Below are 18,511 nucleotides of genomic sequence, written 5' to 3' on the forward strand. Positions count from 1 at the left end.
TTTCCCAGATTGACTGTTGGAGTGTTGCTATTTTGAAATCTAATGTCGCGCTTTTTCCTGTTTGAGAATGTATGACGAAACGGACTGTGATTGGCCGAACCGGCGCGGCGAAAGACGTCCATGATATTTGGCGCCATTTGTCGAAAACAATTCAACTACACTAAAACCTACATTATTACAGAATATGGGCTCTCATTATTAGCGTCAAAAGCACTTTTGATTTTAGATTTACACGCAAGGCGGGTTTCGGGTTGGATAGTACCACATATTATGTTTGTTTTTCGCCGGTTTGGGAATGTATATCGATGTTTGAAAAATGTGTAGATAGATAGGCTTTGTGTTTACTTAAACTCGTTGTTGTATTCATAGTTTATACCCTGTGATCTGTAATTTTGGAGCATGTATCAACGTATCACAGAAGGAAGGAAAAGAACCGGTGAGTGTGCAATGTTTATGAATTTCTACAAACTCATAACGTTAGTTGACAGGTAAACTTTTAATATATGCAGTTATGGAGGCATCGTTTATTCAAACTAACTGTAGCTCCTTATGAATTAAGAAATTATACAAACTTACATGTTGTAAATATGTTTAAATACACTTGATTCATGTGTCTTTGTTTTGTGTATTTGTCTTTGAACTCTTCTAAAACCTTGGATTTGTCTGTTAATTCCATACAGATTTTTAGTTTTGGGGGTGAAACGATGGCTGGTGCCGTTGCTATGGCAGCTGTCATAGAAGATTTTGAGGGTCAGGTATGTGTCATATAAAAAGTTGATATGCTGATATATGGCACTGATTTTATATTCGAAATACACTGAATGATTTTCATCACTCGTCATTATTGCTCTGTTTCTCCAGCCATGCAAGAAATTGAGGAAGGATGGCGATGCACCATCTGTCAAAACTATTACTAACTACTTTATGCCCAAGCCAGTGGAGAAACCGTTTTCACCACCACGGTCTAACAACATTATGGACTACTTTAAGAGAACCTCGCCTGCACAAGAAATAAAAAGCTGTTGTCTGGTAGCTAAAGAGAACTCCCCAGAACCTTCAGAGCAAGGAAGTCGAGAAGTCCCTGGAAAACCTATAAGAGGACAGGGGCAGAAGCGAACCAGGAAGGCCAAGGACCACAAGAAGTCCAAAGAGGAGGGTGCACAGATGGTCACAGATGATGTTGTCTTGATAGAGAGTACCAGTGAATCAGCTGTAAAGGAAAGGGATGTTGTTGTTCCAGCTCAAGCCTGTAATGATGCCTTCTCCAATAAAGAATCTGGCGCAAGGAAAAACACCACAGAGGCTGATCCAGATGTCCTGAATTCTGGGGAAAGTTCTGAGCAAAAACCCTCTTTAAACCAAAGCAGGAAGAAAGATTGTGGGAACAGAAAATCTGGTGTGAGGAGAAACCGAAAGGCGAAAGGGGGCAGTGAAGAGACTAAGGAATGTGATGCTGATGCTCAAGAGCCTGTATGTGACGCTAAATTGGAGGAAAGTGCGGAAAAGAAAAGTAGCACCGTCACAATCTCATTTGAAGACTTCCTACAAAATCAGAACCAAGAGCAGGAGGAGAGCAATGCGATTCCCAAGACTGACACAGCTGAGACGTCAAATGAAGGCAACACCTGTAATGGTCAGAGTGATTCTGCAATCGGTCCTCTGCAGGTGTCACCCCGAACTCTCACGATCCAAGCTGAGGTGCATCCCATTTCCCCCGATCATCATGAGTCTGTCAAAACTGCCAAGGATTTAAAAGTCGCATCCATTTTTAGTAGAAATAAAAAAAGTCAAACAAAAGAAGACAAAAGTTTGTCTGTTCCTATCCCAGAGGTTAAACCGGACGTGTTGCCTGACCTCAAAAGGAAGTCTAACGTTGTTGTTCTCGAGGAAGATCTTGAACTTGATGTGATGGAATCCAGCTCCAATCCTCCTAAAAGCACTGAGGCAGAGAGAAAGCAGTTTATGAATGCCTTTAAGCAGCCTAGTCTTGATGGATTTAAAAGCAAAACCAGCAAGGGTCAGAGCAAGCAGAACCAGGTTCAAGAGAAGGATCCAGAGACAACAGACAAGGAACATGAAGAAAAATCTCTTGAGCACAAACCCGAAACCAGCTCTGAGCAGAACGAAGAACAGAAGAGCTGTCCTGGGGACAAAAAGAAGCGAGGTAGGAAGGCTGGGAAAAAGGGACAAGCTAAGAAAGCTGAAGATGCACAAGCTGCAACTCCAAAACCTGAAGAACCCGCCGCAGACATCGAGGTCAACAATGAGAGTAGGTCAGCTGATAATAACAGCAGTGAACAGGCTGTCAGAGAGCTGAGGAGGTCGACCAGAGAGCTTTCACACAGACAATCAGCCACTGTTCTCAATAGTGTGTCGCAGAAGAAAGAGAGGCAAGAGAACACTGTGAAAGATGACGATGAGTCCCAAAATGCACCCTTACCCTCTTTGGCCTCCACCCCAAAAGCTCACAGGCCCAAAAAGGGCATTTATAGAGCTGAAATGCTGTGCCCACCAGACAAGAAAGGCAGCCCCATCAGGTGAGACTAACTTTTTAATTTCCTACAATCTCCTTTTATTTTTTCTTGAATTATTTATTCTCTCATGTATTTGCCATTTTGTTTGATAGGATGAAAATCACCAGAGTATTTCCATCCTCTGCTACAAAAGCTGGTGATTTTGAAATATCAAGTCCTCTCTCCACACAGGTAACTAAAATTTATGATTTATGTATGTTACAAAAAAGAATGCTATATAATTTTTTTAATATTTATATTATTGTTGTTTATAAAAGTGTTTTATATAGTTGTTTTTAATTAAGAAAATCTATACAATAACATTAAAATAATAAATACAAAATAAATTATTTAATAATTATTGTCATTGCCAGATGTTTTAAGATTAAAGATAACTCACGAAAACTCTCATTTGTTAGGAATTAAATGCAGTTAAAAAAAGAAAACAAGCTAGAAAGCTGGTGCAGAAAGCCAAAGCTCTTCAGCAAAGTAAAAAGGACACTAATAAGGAGAAAGACACTGTTCGACGCTCTACAAGAGGCAAAGAGTCAATCATAAATTACTGTGAAGATGAGGTGAGATAGTGGATGCTACTTAAGTGAATTGGTGTAAATGTTTTATAAATGCTGCTGATAATTGCTCAAGTTGTTCTCTCATTTATATCAATATCATCTTTTTAGGACTCTGTAGTTTTTTTGGATGAAAGCGAAAGCACTCCAGTCACCTCACAGGAAAGTGACAAAAGCCAAAAGAAGATTCGTAGTTTGAACGAGGTTTTGGGTAAAAATACAACTCAAAACAAAACATCCAAAACTCCTGCAGGTAACTTGGACTGACACAAATAGTTAAAATTAACTTAATATCTGAAGGTTTTTTTGGGGGGCAAAGAAGGAAACTGCATTCAAGTCAATTCAAAAAATGCATTCGTATCTATTTCCGATTTCTTTTTCAGCTTCTAAACTGGCTCCTCTGTTTGTTGACAAAAAAGCTCAGAGAACGTCTGTTGTCATCTCCATTTTTGACGACAGCAGGTATTACGCTAATGAAAACAGACAGTATTTGAATTGGCAAATTCTCTTCAATGCTCTTATTTTCTCATTAGTTTAAAAATCTAATAAATGCTTTTTCCCAAACTAAACCCTGTCAGTCGAGAGGCATCCGAGACCTCGCAAGATGATGAACAGTTCAGAGCAAAGAGAGAGTTTCTGAAGAGCGGCCTTCCGGAGTCTTTTAAAAAGCAGATTGCAAAAACAGCAGCCAGCCGAGAGGCTTATAGTCAGGCCTGTGCTTCCTTCCAGACAGTGGTGCATGTTCAGCAGAGGGCTGCAGGTAAGCTGACATTGATGTGTGTGTCCTTGTTTTTCTATCCCGGTTGGTACTTCAACCTGAATGCACACTGACTCATGGGAATTTGTGTCACTGTGGGGACCTAAATTGAAGTCCCCATGAGGAAACACGCTTATAAATCATACAGAATGAGTATTTTTGAAGATATTAAAATGCAGAAAGTTTTGTGTGATGAGTATGTTTAGGGGTAGGGTTAGTGTAAGGGGATATAATAAACAGTTTGTACAGTATAAAACCATTACGTCTATGGAGTGTCCCCACAAAGTTGGCGAACCAGACGTGTGTGTTTGTGTGTGTATTTGAGAATAATGTAAGACGTATGTGTTCATTTCTTTCCATGTCAGATTGTTCTGTTTGGAACCTCCAGTGGCCTACAAATCCTTTCCTTGTATGCATAAAGGAGTCCTATAATTTACCAGCTGTTCAACTGATGTCTTTGGAGAAGTCTTTAGGTTATGCTACAGTTCCTGCTAAGAGAGCATTTTGCCAGAAGGTTGGTAATCTTTTGGTGACAATTTTAAGATTAAGGTTTTTCACTTTTTTTTTTATTCAAAAGGCAGAATATTTCTTATTTTTATTGAGCAAGGAGGCATTCAACTGATCAAAAGTGACAGTAAAGATATTTATAATGTTACAAAAGGAATCTATTTGAAATGAATGCCTTTTTTAAATAGTTTTTATTAATCAAAGCATCACAAATAAAACTAAAAAATATTAAGCAACTGTTTTCAACATTGATGATAGTAATAAATGTTCATATTAGAATGATTTCTGAAGGATCATGTGACACTGAAGACTGGAGTAATGATGCGGAAAATTCAGCTTTGACATCACAGGAATAAATTACATTTTAGAATAGAAAACAGGTTTATAACTAGATCAGAGATCGCAGATTCTACCCAACCTAAAAAGCCTCTGTACTGCATCCATCTAAAAATCTCTATGAAAGGGAACATATTAAAACACAGATAAATCAACTTATAGGTGTGTATATCTCCTCGCCTTCCATTATCAATTTAGCTTGTTCCTGTTGCGTGTCCTCAATCTGGAAACCCGCGTGAGCTTCGAGTCTGAGGAGAAGGTGGCGGTGAAACAACCCTCAAAAATATTTTGAATTTGAACTGCAGTACCCATTTCAAACCACTAGCGGTCAATCTTACATACTGCACCTTTAAATTGTAATGATATTTCACTATATCACTGTTCTTACTGTATATTTAATCAAATAAATGCAGCTTGGGTGAGCAAAGCAGACTTTTTTTATGCATCCTGCATTTATGTACAGCAACGAATTTAACTTGTTTTCTTTTTATTTATTGTTTAGGTTTCTTGTCGGAATTCAGAGTTTTCTGAGCCAATCAGACAGCATCTTTTAGAGGAGATGAGAATCTCCAATCCCTCCTTCCCTCATCAACGTTTCTTTATGCGGTTTGTTAAGAGACATGAAGACTGCATCCTCCAAGCCTCTGCCTCAGGTGACTAAAAAATACAATTAATCATTTTGTTTTTGTTTTTTCTGCCCACATGAAGATATAATGCATACATGTATTTATAATGAAACATGTAACCCAGAATTATTCACCGATTTTTTGCATATGTCTATTTATATGATTATTTGTAGAACCTGAAGGTGAGTCTAAGGTATCCCGCCCTGCTGGATCATCTGATGGCGTCGGAAGGAAACGGAAGCGTGTAGATGAAGGAGAGACAACAGGCAAAGTGGGTAAAAAACCAAAGGCCAGTCACTCAGAAGGGGATGTCGTAGTGATTGAAGAAAGTCCACCATCAGGAGGTCAGGCAGCACGGAATGTCTCGGACACAGTTCCATCTGTCAGAAGTCGAAGAGGTCGATCACAGAGGCAAAAGCAGAAAGAAGAACCCAAGCCAGCAGAGTTACTCTCAGTGGGGAATCAGAAGGACATTCACATTATAGTAGATTCCTCTGTCCCAGAGAATTCAAGCACAGAAGCAGGTGAAAATGAAATAAGTTTGTAGACAATCTTTTCACACTCTTGAGTAGTTATCTTCCTCTTAAAGGAACACTCCGACTTTTTGGGACTTCAGCCTATTCACCTTATCCCTCAGAGTTAGATAAGTCCATACATACCTTTTTCATCTCTGTGCGTGCTATAAGTCTGTTTGACGCACCCACCGCTAGCCTAGCTTAGCACAAAGACTGGATGTAAATGGTTGCAGCTAGCATACTAATCCAAATAAGTGACAAAATAACGCAAACATTTTCCTATTTACATGTTGTGATTTGTATACTCACAGAGTGTACAAAAAACAAAGTCACATGAGACAGACATATTTTAACCGTATAAATACTGGGAACTATATTCTCTGAAGGCGAAGCACTGCTACTTGGGCGGAGTGATAACCGCAGCACCTGAGACGCGCTCTCTGCTCCTCACCACGGCGCGTCTCAGGTGCTGCGGTTATCACTATAACAGACTTATAGCACGCACGGAGATGAAAAAGGTATGTATGGACTTATCTAACTCTGGGGGATAAGGTGAATAGGCTAAAGTCCCAAAAAGTCGGGAGTGTTCCTTTAAAATCTGTGTGAGAATTTTGGTAACATTTTACAATAATGTTCAAGTCATTAGCATTGGTTGTAATTTTACAGAATTAATTAATTGTTAATTTCTACATAGACATTTTTACATTTTATGTTGGATAAATCAGTTTATGTATTGTAAATGAATATGAATTAACAATGAGCAATAGGCTTTATGCCGAGCGTCACGTGACCAAGCCGGAAAACAGATCACATCGCTTCCGATTCAGGTCTTTTGTATGTGCTTCATGAAATTTTTTGCGGTTTTACTCAAGATAACTTAAAAGGAGCAAGCAAAAATGAGCATAACCAATGTCCCTCGCATGTGCAGATTGATATTTAAAAGTTTTTTAATTTTTCTTCTTCACACTAACGTTTAGATATTTAAATAGCATAAAACACCAATAACAAAGTGAACTTAGTAGGTTAGCTGATTACCTTAAAAATCCATAGATATCGTAGTTAGTTCTTACGGCCGTTAACACTTTCTCTGACAAGCGGATGCAATGAGACCCGTTTTCCGGTTTGGTCACGTGACGCTCGGCATAAAGCCTATAGTATAAAAGTTTGGGATCAGCACATTTTCTATTTTTATACATTGTAAAATGTAATTTATTCCTGTGATGTCAAAGCTGAATTTTCAGCATCATTACTGCAGTCTTAAGTGTCAATTCTAATATGATGATTTGATGGTCAAAACATTTCTTCTTATAATAAATGTTGAACACAGCTATGCTGCTTAATATTTTGAGGAACCCATGCTAAAAAAAATTCCAGGATGCTTTTAAGAATAGAAATCTAAAAAGAACCGCATTATTTGAAATGTAATTTTTTGGTAGCAATGTAAAAGTCTTTACTGTTAGGGTTGATCAGATTAGTGCGGCCTTGCTGAATACATTTATTTTTTAAAACCTGACCTCAAACTTTTGAACGGTAGTGTATTTATAAACTAACATTTATCTAGAATAATACATGCTGTACAACATGGTTGGTAATTGTTAGTGCATGATACCTAATGAACTGAACCTAAAGTATTACCAAATATTTATATATGTTTCTTAAACTTGTTTGCACTATGTTTAAATTAAAATGTTCATTTCTAGATGGAGTGAAAGAGGATGTGCTTTGGACAGAGAAATATCAGCCTCAGCACTCCAGTGAAATAATCGGGAATATGGAGTCTGTCCGGAGACTACACAGGTTGTTATCCTGCCAAGTTTAATCAAAGATTGTGAAAGTTCCCATTCTCTAATCAACGTGTCAGTAATGAATATTTCTTTTTTTATATACATTTCTTCCCATTTCATTTTGATCGTTACTGTTAGCTGGCTGAAAGAGTGGAAATTGAGAGCTGACCGGGAAGAGAAGAGGAAACAGCAGGAAAAAAAGCAAGAGGAGGACAGTAATGGTATGAAAATATCCTAAATTTACTTGCTGTTTTGCTTGCCATTTTCAGCTGTACCAATATTCATATTCGTGTCATTGTCTCAACTTTATTTCTATGCAGACTCCTGGCTCATAGGTGAAGGCCTGGATGAGACAGAAGATCATCTGTGTAACACACTTCTTATCACAGGACCCACTGGAGTGGGCAAGACTGCTGCAGTCTATGCCTGTGCGCAAGAACTGGGATTCAAGGTCTGGTTCATTTTTCATTTCACTTTCCTTTTTTGAACTTCACTATAGACAAGTCTCAAAATAGTAAAGTTTTTCTACCCACCCTGTTGTTTTTTTCCTTCAAGGTATTTGAGGTAAACTCCTCCTCTCAAAGGAGTGGTCGTCAGATCTTATCCCAGCTGAAGGAAGCCACTCAGTCCCACCAAGTAGACATCCAAGGTGTCAACTCTCACAAACCGTCCTACTTCAGCAATTATAGCAGCAACAGCACCACCATCAAACCTGGCTCCTCTCCCAGTATGAATTTTCTCTTCTTTGATGATTGGACTACAATATATAGTGTGCATGACTATTCGTATGAGTTCTCAGTGTCTCTTCTAATCACAGGAAAGCTGAACTCCCCCAGAAGGGTTGTATCATCGCCCAGGAAGCCTCCTCAGTCTCCTCGAAGTGCTCCATCCAGAAAAGGGGGTTTGGCTCCGACATCTCTGGCCAATTTCTTCAAAGCAGGTGGAAGACTCACTGGCAAAGAAGCAAACAGTCAAGACAAGAACACACAACCTGGTAATAATTCAAAAGCCAGTGATCTAAGTCAAGTGTTACCAAACACAAATATTGAATTGATATTGACATTTATTGTGAGCTATGTTAAGGAAATTGTTTTCAAGCTTCATGTTTGAGACCTTTCTAATGGCATTTCATGTTTTATTATAAGCATGTCCAAAAAAGTCAGCCAAAGCAAAAGAGATTGACGGCAAAAGCAAAGAGTGTCCCAGTGGAACTCCAGCCGGCACCAAGATCTCAGCTGAAGACCAGGGCAAGAAAACTGCCACATCCCTCATCTTATTTGAGGAGGTGGACATCATTTTTGATGATGACACTGGATTCCTGGCTGCAATAAAAACCTTCATGACCACAACCAAGAGACCAGTTATTTTAACAACTAGTGGTGAGTAAAGTTGGCAGTGTACAGAAATGTACTATGCAAGATTTGTGAATTAGTCATCATTGGCCCTTTTTGTCCAGATTTGACCTTTAGTGCTACATTTGATGGGTATTTTGAGGAAATCCATTTCAAATCTCCTTCAGTGGTAAGTGCAGTTAATTTATTTTTTCTACTTTCCTAATTACTTTCTCCTATATTCTCTTATGTTGTGTTTGGTTTGTGATTGTCAACGCATTGACTTTTTCCACTCCACAGATAAAGCGTTGTTGAAATCCGGTTCGCGTACCTCGAAGTGATAAAATAAAATTCTCTATCAAATTTATAGGCAAGACAAGTAGTTTGTTTAGGCATGGTTTGTTGGGAAATTACAAACCTGCGCACACATATTCAAACAAATTTAACTATAGAATCAATTTTGAATGCGCATGTGAACGCCATCAGGTCACAGGTTCGCGTTTAAAGTCTGTTTAGAGAGAACGCCGTCATCTTAGTGGCCCCTAATGTAATAACAAATGGTTATTTTGCGGGAAGTGAATCAATCAAAACCAACTTTAGCTGGAAATAACATTATTCAAAAATCGCTATAAAGCCAAAACAATCTCTGTTACCGTAAATTGTATGTTTATCTCTGTAAAGCTGCTTTGAAACAATCTCCATTGTTAAAAGCGCTATATAAATGAAGATGACTTGACTTGACTTTTTCCAGGCGGATGTGTCAAGTTACCTCCAGCTGCTATGTCTAGTAGAAAACATGAGAACGGACACTAAGGATGTGTCCTGTCTGCTAGATTGGAACAGCTGTGATATTCGGCAAAGCCTCCTGCACCTACAATTCTGGGCATGCAGTGGTGGTGGACAGCAGATGCAGAGACCTTTGCCTTCATCAGGTAAATATATATTTAATTGATTTAAAAAAAGGTGCACTAAGAACTTTTGGATGTATATCATAATTTCTGTATATAGTTATCAAAAATATCTTGTTTCACGCTGTAGATCTCAAATGTAACGTCACGGGTGATATTCACCATCAGTCTATCAAAGCTCAGGATCTAAATGAGGCTAAATTACCACCTTGCCACACTGCATGCACAGAGACTTTGCTGGGAATCTGCAATATGCAAACAAAAAATATTGCAGATTTTCTGCTAAAGGTGAGTATTGAATTTGATATTTTCAAATTAAGAATGCAATGATATTAAAATTGTGTCCAATACTGTTAAGCCGATAATTATTTTACAGTATTAGCAATAACTGAAAATGGCATATGTGTGTGTGTATATATACAGTGAGGAAAATAAGTATTTGAACACCCTGCTATTTTGCAAGTTCTCCCACTTAGAAATCATGGAGGGGTCTGAAATTGTCATCGTAGGTGCATGTCCACTGTTAGAGACATAATCTAAAAAAAAATATCCAGAAATATATGATTTTTTTAACTATTTATTTGTATGATACAGCTGCAAATAAGTATTTGAACACCTGAGAAAATCAATGTTAATATTTGGTACAGTAGCCTTTGTTTGCAATTACAGAGGTCAAACGTTTCCTGTAGTTTTTCCACCAGGTTTGCACACACTGCAGGAGGGATTTTGGCCCACTCCTCCACACAGATCTTCTCTAGATCTGTCAGGTTTCTGGGCTGTCGCTGAGAAACAGTTTGAGCTCCCTCCAAAGATTCTCTATTGGGTTTAGGTCTGGAGACTGGCTAGGCCACGCCAGAACCTTGATATGCTTCTTACAGAGCCACTCCTTGGTTATCCTGGCTGTGTGCTTCGGGTCATTGTCATGTTGGAAGACCCAGCCTCGACCAGAGATGGGGACTCGAGTTTGAGACTCGGACTCGAGTGCGACTTAAGTCGCACACACAGTGACTTCAGACTCGACTTGAGACTCGTCCTCGAAAGACTTCAGACTCGACTCGGACTCGAGCTGCGGGACTCGTGAACAATGTTTATTTTTAGGAAACGTCTGATGAGCTCTCTGTTATTCCCCTCCCTCCGACCCGTTACCTAAAACCTGCCTACATAACACGTACTACGTGCGCGTGGCCACACATGAGAGGACAACAAACAAACATGTCGATTGCACCGGCCGCTGCTGTGCCATTCATCGTAAGCTTTGGGTTTAAAAACTTCAAACAAGACGGGCCAAATAAAAGAAGCGCTCAATGCAAAATATGCGGTATCTGCGCGCGTGCACCTCATGGTGTTCCATGAGGGAGAGAGAGCGCGAGAGGTATGGGTGAACGAGAGAGAGAGAGAGACGTGCGAGAGGTAGTGCGGCGCGAATGCGCTATGGCGCTCTGCATTGCAATCAAATACGATTTTAAATAGGCTTAGTAAAAATAAAATAAAAAATCGAAAATCAATGTGTGGCGGTCAGCCAGTGTTGATATTGTGGCGGGCCGCCACAAATATATGAACGTATGAGGAACCATGTATTTCACATCATTTGGTTCCAATAGTGTTTTGCATTTAGCTACACTGTGATGTTTTGCACTGTCAATTTTAGTGCTGTGAGGTAGGCTATAACATTTTCTATATTTGGTCTTATGGCTCCAGCTCCACAGAGCCAGCACAAGGAGCCAAGGCCTTTAATTATAATTCAGCAACAGACATGAGAGTCCTTTTTCTTCAGAACCTCAATTTTTACAGATGCAGATATTAACTTAAAAGTAAAGCATTCTTGGTGTTTTTGTCATGTTGAAATAGCCTGTTTACACTGATTATATACCTAAATCAAAGCTGATACTGTTTGCTAATAGATAAAGGAGTCATAATAACATACATGCTTTGAATTCCTTATATATAGCTATGAAGTGTTCTAAGCAGCCTGGATGGGTCGCTGTACGTGATGCAACACTTATTATAACCACAAGAGACTTGACTTGGACTCTAGTTCAGAGACTTGAGACTTGACTTGGACTCTAGCTCAAAGACTTGAGACTTGACTTGGACTCTAGTTCAGAGACTCGTGAGCATCTCTGGCCTCGACCCATCTTCAATGCTCTAACTGAGGGAAGGAGGTTGTTCCCCAAAATCTCGCAATACATGGCCCCGGTCATCCTCTCCTTAATACAGTGCAATCGCCCTGTCCCATGTGCAGAAAAACACCCCCAAAGCATGATGCTACCACCCCCATGCTTCACAGTAGGGATGGTGTTCTTGGGATGGTACTCATCATTCTTTTTCCTCCAAACACGGCGAGTGGAATTATGACCAAAAAGTTCTATTTTGGTCTCATCAGACCACATGACTTTCTCCCATGACTCCTCTGGATCATCCAAATGGTCATTGGCAAACTTAAGACGGGACTTGACGTGCTGGTAAACAGGGGAATCTTCCGTGCCATGCATGATTTCAAACCATAACGTCTTAGTGTATTACCAACAGTAACCTTGGAAACAGTGGTCCCAGCTCTTTTCAGGTCATTGACCAGCTCCTCCCGTGTAGTTCTGGGCTGATCCCTCACCTTTCTTAGGATCATTGAGACCCCACAAGGTGAGATCTTGCATGGAGCCCCAGTCCGAGGGAGATTGACAGTCATGTTTAGCTTCTTCCATTTTCTAATGATTGCTCCAACAGTGGACCTTTTTTCACCAAGCTGCTTGGCAATTTCCCCGTAGCCCTTTCCAGCCTTGTGGAGGTGTACAATTTTGTCTCTAGTGTCTTTGGACAGCTCTTTGGTCTTGGCCATGTTAGTAGTTGGATTCTTACTGATTGTATGGGGTGGACAGGTGTCTTTATGCAGCTAACGACCTCAAACAGGTGCATCTAATTTAGGATAATAAATGGAGTGGAGGTGGACATTTTAAAGGCAGACTAACAGGTCTTTGAGGGTCAGAATTCTAGCTGATAGACAGGTGTTCAAATACTTATTTGCAGCTGTATCATACAAATAAATAGTTAAAAAATCATATATTGTGATTTCTGGATATTTTTTTTTAGATTATGTCTCTCAAAATAGCAGGGTGTTCAAATACTTATTTTCATCACTGTATATATATATAAATATGTGTCTAAAGCCAGCAGCCATATCACCCTGTAGCCCAAGACTGGTTGCCCACTGAAGCTAAGCAGCGTTGAGGCTGGTTAGTACCTGGATGGGAGAGCTCTTAAGAAAACCAGGTTGCTGCTGGAAGAGGTGTTAGTGAGGCCAACAGGGGGCGCTCACCCTGTGGTCTGTGTGAGTCCTAACGCCCCAGTATAGTGATGGGGACACTATACTGTCAAAGTCCACCGTCCTTCGATGAGATGTTAAACCGAGGTCCTGACTCTCTGTGGTCATTAAAAATCCCAGTAGTAGGGGTGTAACCCTGGCATCCTGGCCAAATTTGCCCCTTGGCCTCTGTCCATCATGGCCTCCTAATCATCCCCATGTATATATACTGATTGGCTTCATCACTCTCTCTCCTCTCCACCAATAAGCTGGTGTGTGGTGGGCGTTCTGGCGCAATATGGCTGCCGTCGCATCATCCAGGTGGATGCTGCACATTGGTGGTGGTTGAAGAGATTCCCCCTTCCATGTAAAGCGCTTTGAGTAAAAAGCGCTATATAAATGTAACGAATTATTATTAATTATAAATCCAAAAATATTTTATAAAAAATTTCCCTATTTGTCCCATATTGTTGTTAAATTATTTTTAAAATGTTATTTTTTTTTATTAGCATGCACTATTAACTATCCAATATCAATACAGATAATAAAAAATAATAAAAAACATTTATTGGCCAATAACAGATATAGTACCAATATATTGTGTATCATTGGTATTTATTTATTAATACACTAAAAATATAATTGTTTAAACATGTTAATTTCCAGAATTTGTTCCTGATCAATCTGATTTTATTTTACAGCACGAGTCTTCAACACTAGAGAGCATTAAGTGCTGGGATATTCTCTCAAAGGTCCACAGAATGGGAGTGGAACTTCTCTACTCCAATATGGAGAGTCTGCTTCCCCTGCCAACTCGCCCTTTACTGCAGTCCACCCTCAAATCACAATCAGCACCAAACCCACAGTCCCAACCCGAGCAAGTACCTCAAAATATGAGGTTAGAAGCTTTGGAAGAGCCCTCTGAAGAAGGTAGTCCCCTTAAATTGTCCTCCAGAATGAGAGGGCGCAAGAAGATGGGCAATAAAGACGTTTTCCAGTCTGATTCAGAGTCGGAGGAAGACTTCCTCTCACTGCCAAAAACCAGCAGAGATCCTGCTAAAAGCACTAATGCGGAAGCAGCCAATCTGTCCGTGAATGTGCCTGAAGTTGCGCCGAAAAAACCGAGGCACATTGTGTTATCTGAAGCCGAAAGAAAGAAGAGCAAGCCAGTGACGCATTGTTTAAGCAGTTTAGCAGAGTATATGGACCACATGTCCTTCCTGGACTCCTCATTGCACTTCCAGCCTTTGCAGGCAGAGGGTTCCTGCAGACCACAGGACTTTGGCTGGACCGGTGCGAAGGTCAAGAGTGGGATGACCGATGACATTCGGTCAGAGTGTGTCAGCCGGGTAAATAGTGTTAGTGTTGATGAAATCCATGCTGCATTGGGGCATTTGAGCTTTAGGAAGTGCAAGGCTGTAGTCTCTGAGGCCTGGGACAGAGCTCAGCAACTGGAGGACGAGATCAGAAGAGAGGCAGAGGAGGAGCTCACCCTCCCTGTGGCTTCACACAGAGATGGCTTCAGCCTGGCTCAAGTCACACCTTGTGAACCATGGTGAGAATTCAGCCTCTCTGTGTGTTTTTTTTTTTTTTTTTGCTTTTATTTATACTACATTTAATCCAAGGGTAGGTCATGTATCTAAAAAAAAATCTCAATAATACATTAACAAGAAGCAATATTAACCTACATGTTTTTATATATATATATATATATATATATATATATAGAGAGAGAGAGAGAGAGAGAGAGAGAGAGAGAGAGAGAGAGAGAGAGAGAGAGAGAGAGAGAGAGAGAGAGAGAGAGAGAGAGAGAATATATATTCTATTCTCTCTCTCTCTCTCTCTCTCTCTCTCTCTCTCTCTCTCTCTCTCTCTCTCTCTCTCTCTCTCTCTCTCTCTCTCTCTCTCTCTATATATATATATATATATATATATATATATATATTTAACAAAATGCCATGCAGAAAATTTCCTGAAAGTTCACTTAAAAATGAAACTTCTGTCATCATTTACTCACCCTCAAGTTGATTCAAACCTGTATGAATTTCTTTCTTCTGCTGAACACAAGGGGAAGATATTTTGAAGAATGTCGGTAACCAGACAGTTGATGTACCCCATTGACTTGATGATAGAATTTTAATTTTTAAGTGAACTATTCCTTTAAGTTTAAAATCATACGTTATATATAAAAATGTCTTATATACCCTTTACAATAAGGTCTCATTTGTTAACATTAGTTAATGTATTCATTCACATGAACTGACTATGAGCAATACATTTGTTACTGTATTTATTAATCTTTAATAATGTTAGTTAATAAAAATCCAGCTGTTCATGTTAGTTCAATGCATGAACTTATGTTACAACATTAACATAAATACAACATTTGATTTTAATAATGTGACTCCAATAATTTGATTTTGAAATGAACATTAACTAAGATTAATAATAACTGTAGATGTATTGTTAATTATTAGTTCATGTTAACTAATGTAGATAACTAATGAAACCTTATTCCAAAGTGTTACCAAAATATTATATCAAAATGCCAATGCTGAAACTTTCCTGAAAGTTTTTTTCCACTAAATGTTATTAAAATATGTATTTATGTTCTTAAACCTGCAAGTTGTGTGACAAGGAAACTAGTTGAAACTAGTCTTTGGAAAACCAAAGAAATCTTCAAAATCATTGTAAACTTAACACAAATATTCTATATACCCATCCCTTGTCTCAATGTTTTACATTTCCACTGACCTCTCTGCCCTGTGAGGCGGTTTATACACAACGTGCTGTAAGATTGTGTTAATTTTGTTTTGTACAGGCTGATGGAGAGGAGAAGTGAGGTGATGAAGTCGCTGCTCTCCACCATGTCAGCTGGTACGCTGGGAAACCGGGCAGCAGTGGCTCTGGACTACCTCCCCTCTCTGCGTACCATCTGTAGGTCAGAGAGACTGAAGGAGCAGGGAAAGATCAAACGCAGGTGAGAGTTATTAGATACATTTATAGACTATCTGCAGTGAACACATGTCATTAGTGGTTACAAAATTACACAAAGAACTGTCTTTTTCTAATTATAGTGGGGTTTTTTGTGTGCATATTACTGATTTATTAATATCAATCATATGAAGAGTTTGGTTCCAAAATGCAATAAATCCATTTAGATTAATTTGAGTAAAAATGTGTTTTCTTTACCAAGAAAGTGGAAAGATGAAAACCACTATTTTCTGTTTCAAACTTTCACATAGCATTTGTAGGTCATAATAACAAAAAAAATTAAAATCCAGGTTTTGATTTTCAAAGATTTATTATAAAAACGGATTATTTTTTTCCCCAAAATGCAATAAATCCATTTAAAAAAAAAAATCAAAATGCTATTAATCCATTGAATCAATATAAAAGTTTTTTTTTTCATATTGAAACTGTTGAAAATACACAACAACGTAAGTTTATTAGTATAATATTTTTATTAAGAACTGTAAAGAAGATTGAAAACATCTCATCTTCTTAATCTCCTCACGTAAATGATTCGATTTCGATGCCTTACGTTTCTTACCCACTGCAGAAACAACCACAGGTTCATCAATGCCGTCAAAATTATTCATTTTTTTGTTTGTTTGTTGATCGAAAAGTACAAAATAGATAAGAAAAACTAGGAAGCCGGGTGTATTTAAGGCGCTGCCGTTACTGTTTACATTGCGTGGAATGGTCCGTTGTGATTGGTTGAGAGCGGATATATCGCATTCTGCAGAGAAGGGAGACTGGCGTTTGTCGCGGTTTGGAAAGAAAGGGAGAAAACATGACAGAATAACACGGTGGATATCGCATTTTACTTAAAATTAAACATTGACTTTTCAATACCAACCAGATACAATACTGATTTTTGCAGTAACAAATTTTTTTTTTAAATGCCGTTTATCGCGTTTTGGAACCAAACTCTTCATATTATACTGTTAATTATAGCATGCATCATGCGCTTCCACTAGGTGGGGCATCAGTGAGAAGTCTGGTGTATGTTCCTGTATTTTACTGTATTTGAAATGGGCATTAAGACTGTATTATTTTAGTGTTTCCATGACTAAAAAGTCATGGTAATTGATTATTTAAGAGGTATGGAAACCCTGTGACAGGTTAAGAGAGAAATATTTTGGTTTAAAATAGTCTGCTGTACACTATTGTCTTGACCACCCTGAAAGCCTGAAATGTCTCAAATGCATGACACAACCTTGTTTATGAACAAGAGACCCTGTTCTTTGGTACGCTCCCATTGTGAGATAATTTCCAGTTATTCAGATACCACACTGAGTTGAAGTGACAATGTATATACCCTTTACACAGTGGGGTAAAGGGTAAGTCTCATGAAGGTGAGCTGTCTCATGAAGGTCAAACACTATATTTGATAACTAACCAAAGTTTTACAGTCTGAACTCGCATCTCATAAATATGTTTAGTACCTGATGCATTTGTTTTTTGCTTAACTGACAGACGTGTCAAAATTCAACTTGGTCATAGTGCACAGGTCTAAAAACAAAAACAAAATGCAGTGGAGGGACAGGATGTGGCTTTTGCAAAGCTTAAATATGGCATGAGGTCACAATTTAACAGTTTTGTTTCTTGTTTATGTCTTTGAGTCGTTTACGGTTTGTCGACTTGTTTTAAATTATCACATTCACTTGTCTTGTAGTGGCAAAACTACTCTAAAGATCCAAATGTAACAAAATGATCATAGTGTTGTTTTCCCCTACTTTTACAGGTTCTTGCACTATTTGGATGGTATACACTTCACTCTTCCTAAAAGCACAGTGGAGTTCCTGGCTTCCGAGTTCCCTTAAATTGCACCCATCTTTAGGCAGCCGCTTAAGGGCTGCTGGTGAATATGCATTTGTACAGTAATATATACTCAGAAGGAGTGTGGTTTTATGTTGTTGTAGACCTCACATATTTGTACTGATTTTTTAAATTTGCTGATCCTTTATGTTTTGTACTTTTTGTCATGCATCTTCCAAAAAGTTTTATCAAGTAATAAATGTGGATTTGCTATTTGCCAGCAAACATGTTTTTGTTTTTTTCAAAATATGTATGTAAATTGCAAGAGCTCTGTAAACAGAATTTGTGTACAGGTTGTGCATGATCCCCACCACCACCAACCATATTTCATATTTTATCATGAGACGATAGACCTTACATTGTTTTTCGTGAAACTTTGAGTCATGAAGCACACTTTTCACTTCCACATCTCCTAAATGGGACGGTTTTAGTCCACTTGAATCCAGGAAGATAACTGTTAAACCTGAAAATGCAACATTTTTGTTTTATATGCAGTCTCAGTGTGTGATTGGAGTAAATGTACTAGCTAGGCAAGAATATTATAGC

General features: G+C 38.8%; 1 protein-coding gene across 1 annotated transcript; it reads left to right on the forward strand.

The window, feature by feature from the left end:
* Positions 1-110: 110 nt before the first annotated feature.
* Positions 111-18,190, forward strand: atad5a (ATPase family AAA domain containing 5a). Its single transcript, XM_056258152.1, has 23 exons — positions 111-436; positions 681-755; positions 862-2,537; positions 2,627-2,705; positions 2,933-3,088; positions 3,194-3,335; positions 3,466-3,544; positions 3,661-3,842; positions 4,205-4,353; positions 5,185-5,335; positions 5,482-5,832; positions 7,524-7,620; positions 7,746-7,828; positions 7,928-8,058; positions 8,163-8,334; positions 8,425-8,601; positions 8,753-8,986; positions 9,064-9,128; positions 9,690-9,870; positions 9,977-10,134; positions 13,843-14,696; positions 15,963-16,121; positions 17,892-18,190. Exons 2-23 carry the CDS (start codon positions 705-707, stop codon positions 17,968-17,970), a joined length of 5,406 nt encoding a protein of 1,801 aa, XP_056114127.1. The 5' UTR covers positions 111-436; positions 681-704; the 3' UTR covers positions 17,971-18,190.
* The last annotated feature ends 321 nt before the right edge of the window (positions 18,191-18,511 follow it).

This window comes from Rhinichthys klamathensis, unplaced genomic scaffold, assembly GCF_029890125.1.
Source record: "Rhinichthys klamathensis goyatoka isolate OS25496 unplaced genomic scaffold, OSU_Roscu_1.1 h1tg000149l_1, whole genome shotgun sequence".
Classification (NCBI taxonomy): domain Eukaryota; kingdom Metazoa; phylum Chordata; class Actinopteri; order Cypriniformes; family Leuciscidae; genus Rhinichthys; species Rhinichthys klamathensis.

Bases quoted from the DNA above. Each gene is read 5' to 3' on its own strand.
- atad5a (XM_056258152.1), top strand. From the start codon at position 705: ATGGCTGGTGCCGTTGCTATGGCAGCTGTCATAGAAGATTTTGAGGGT. The intron at 8,059-8,162 runs GTCTGGTTCATT...TTTTCCTTCAAG, and splicing joins CGCAAGAACTGGGATTCAAG to GTATTTGAGGTAAACTCCTC. The intron at 8,602-8,752 runs GTAATAATTCAA...TTTTATTATAAG, and splicing joins AGACAAGAACACACAACCTG to CATGTCCAAAAAAGTCAGCC.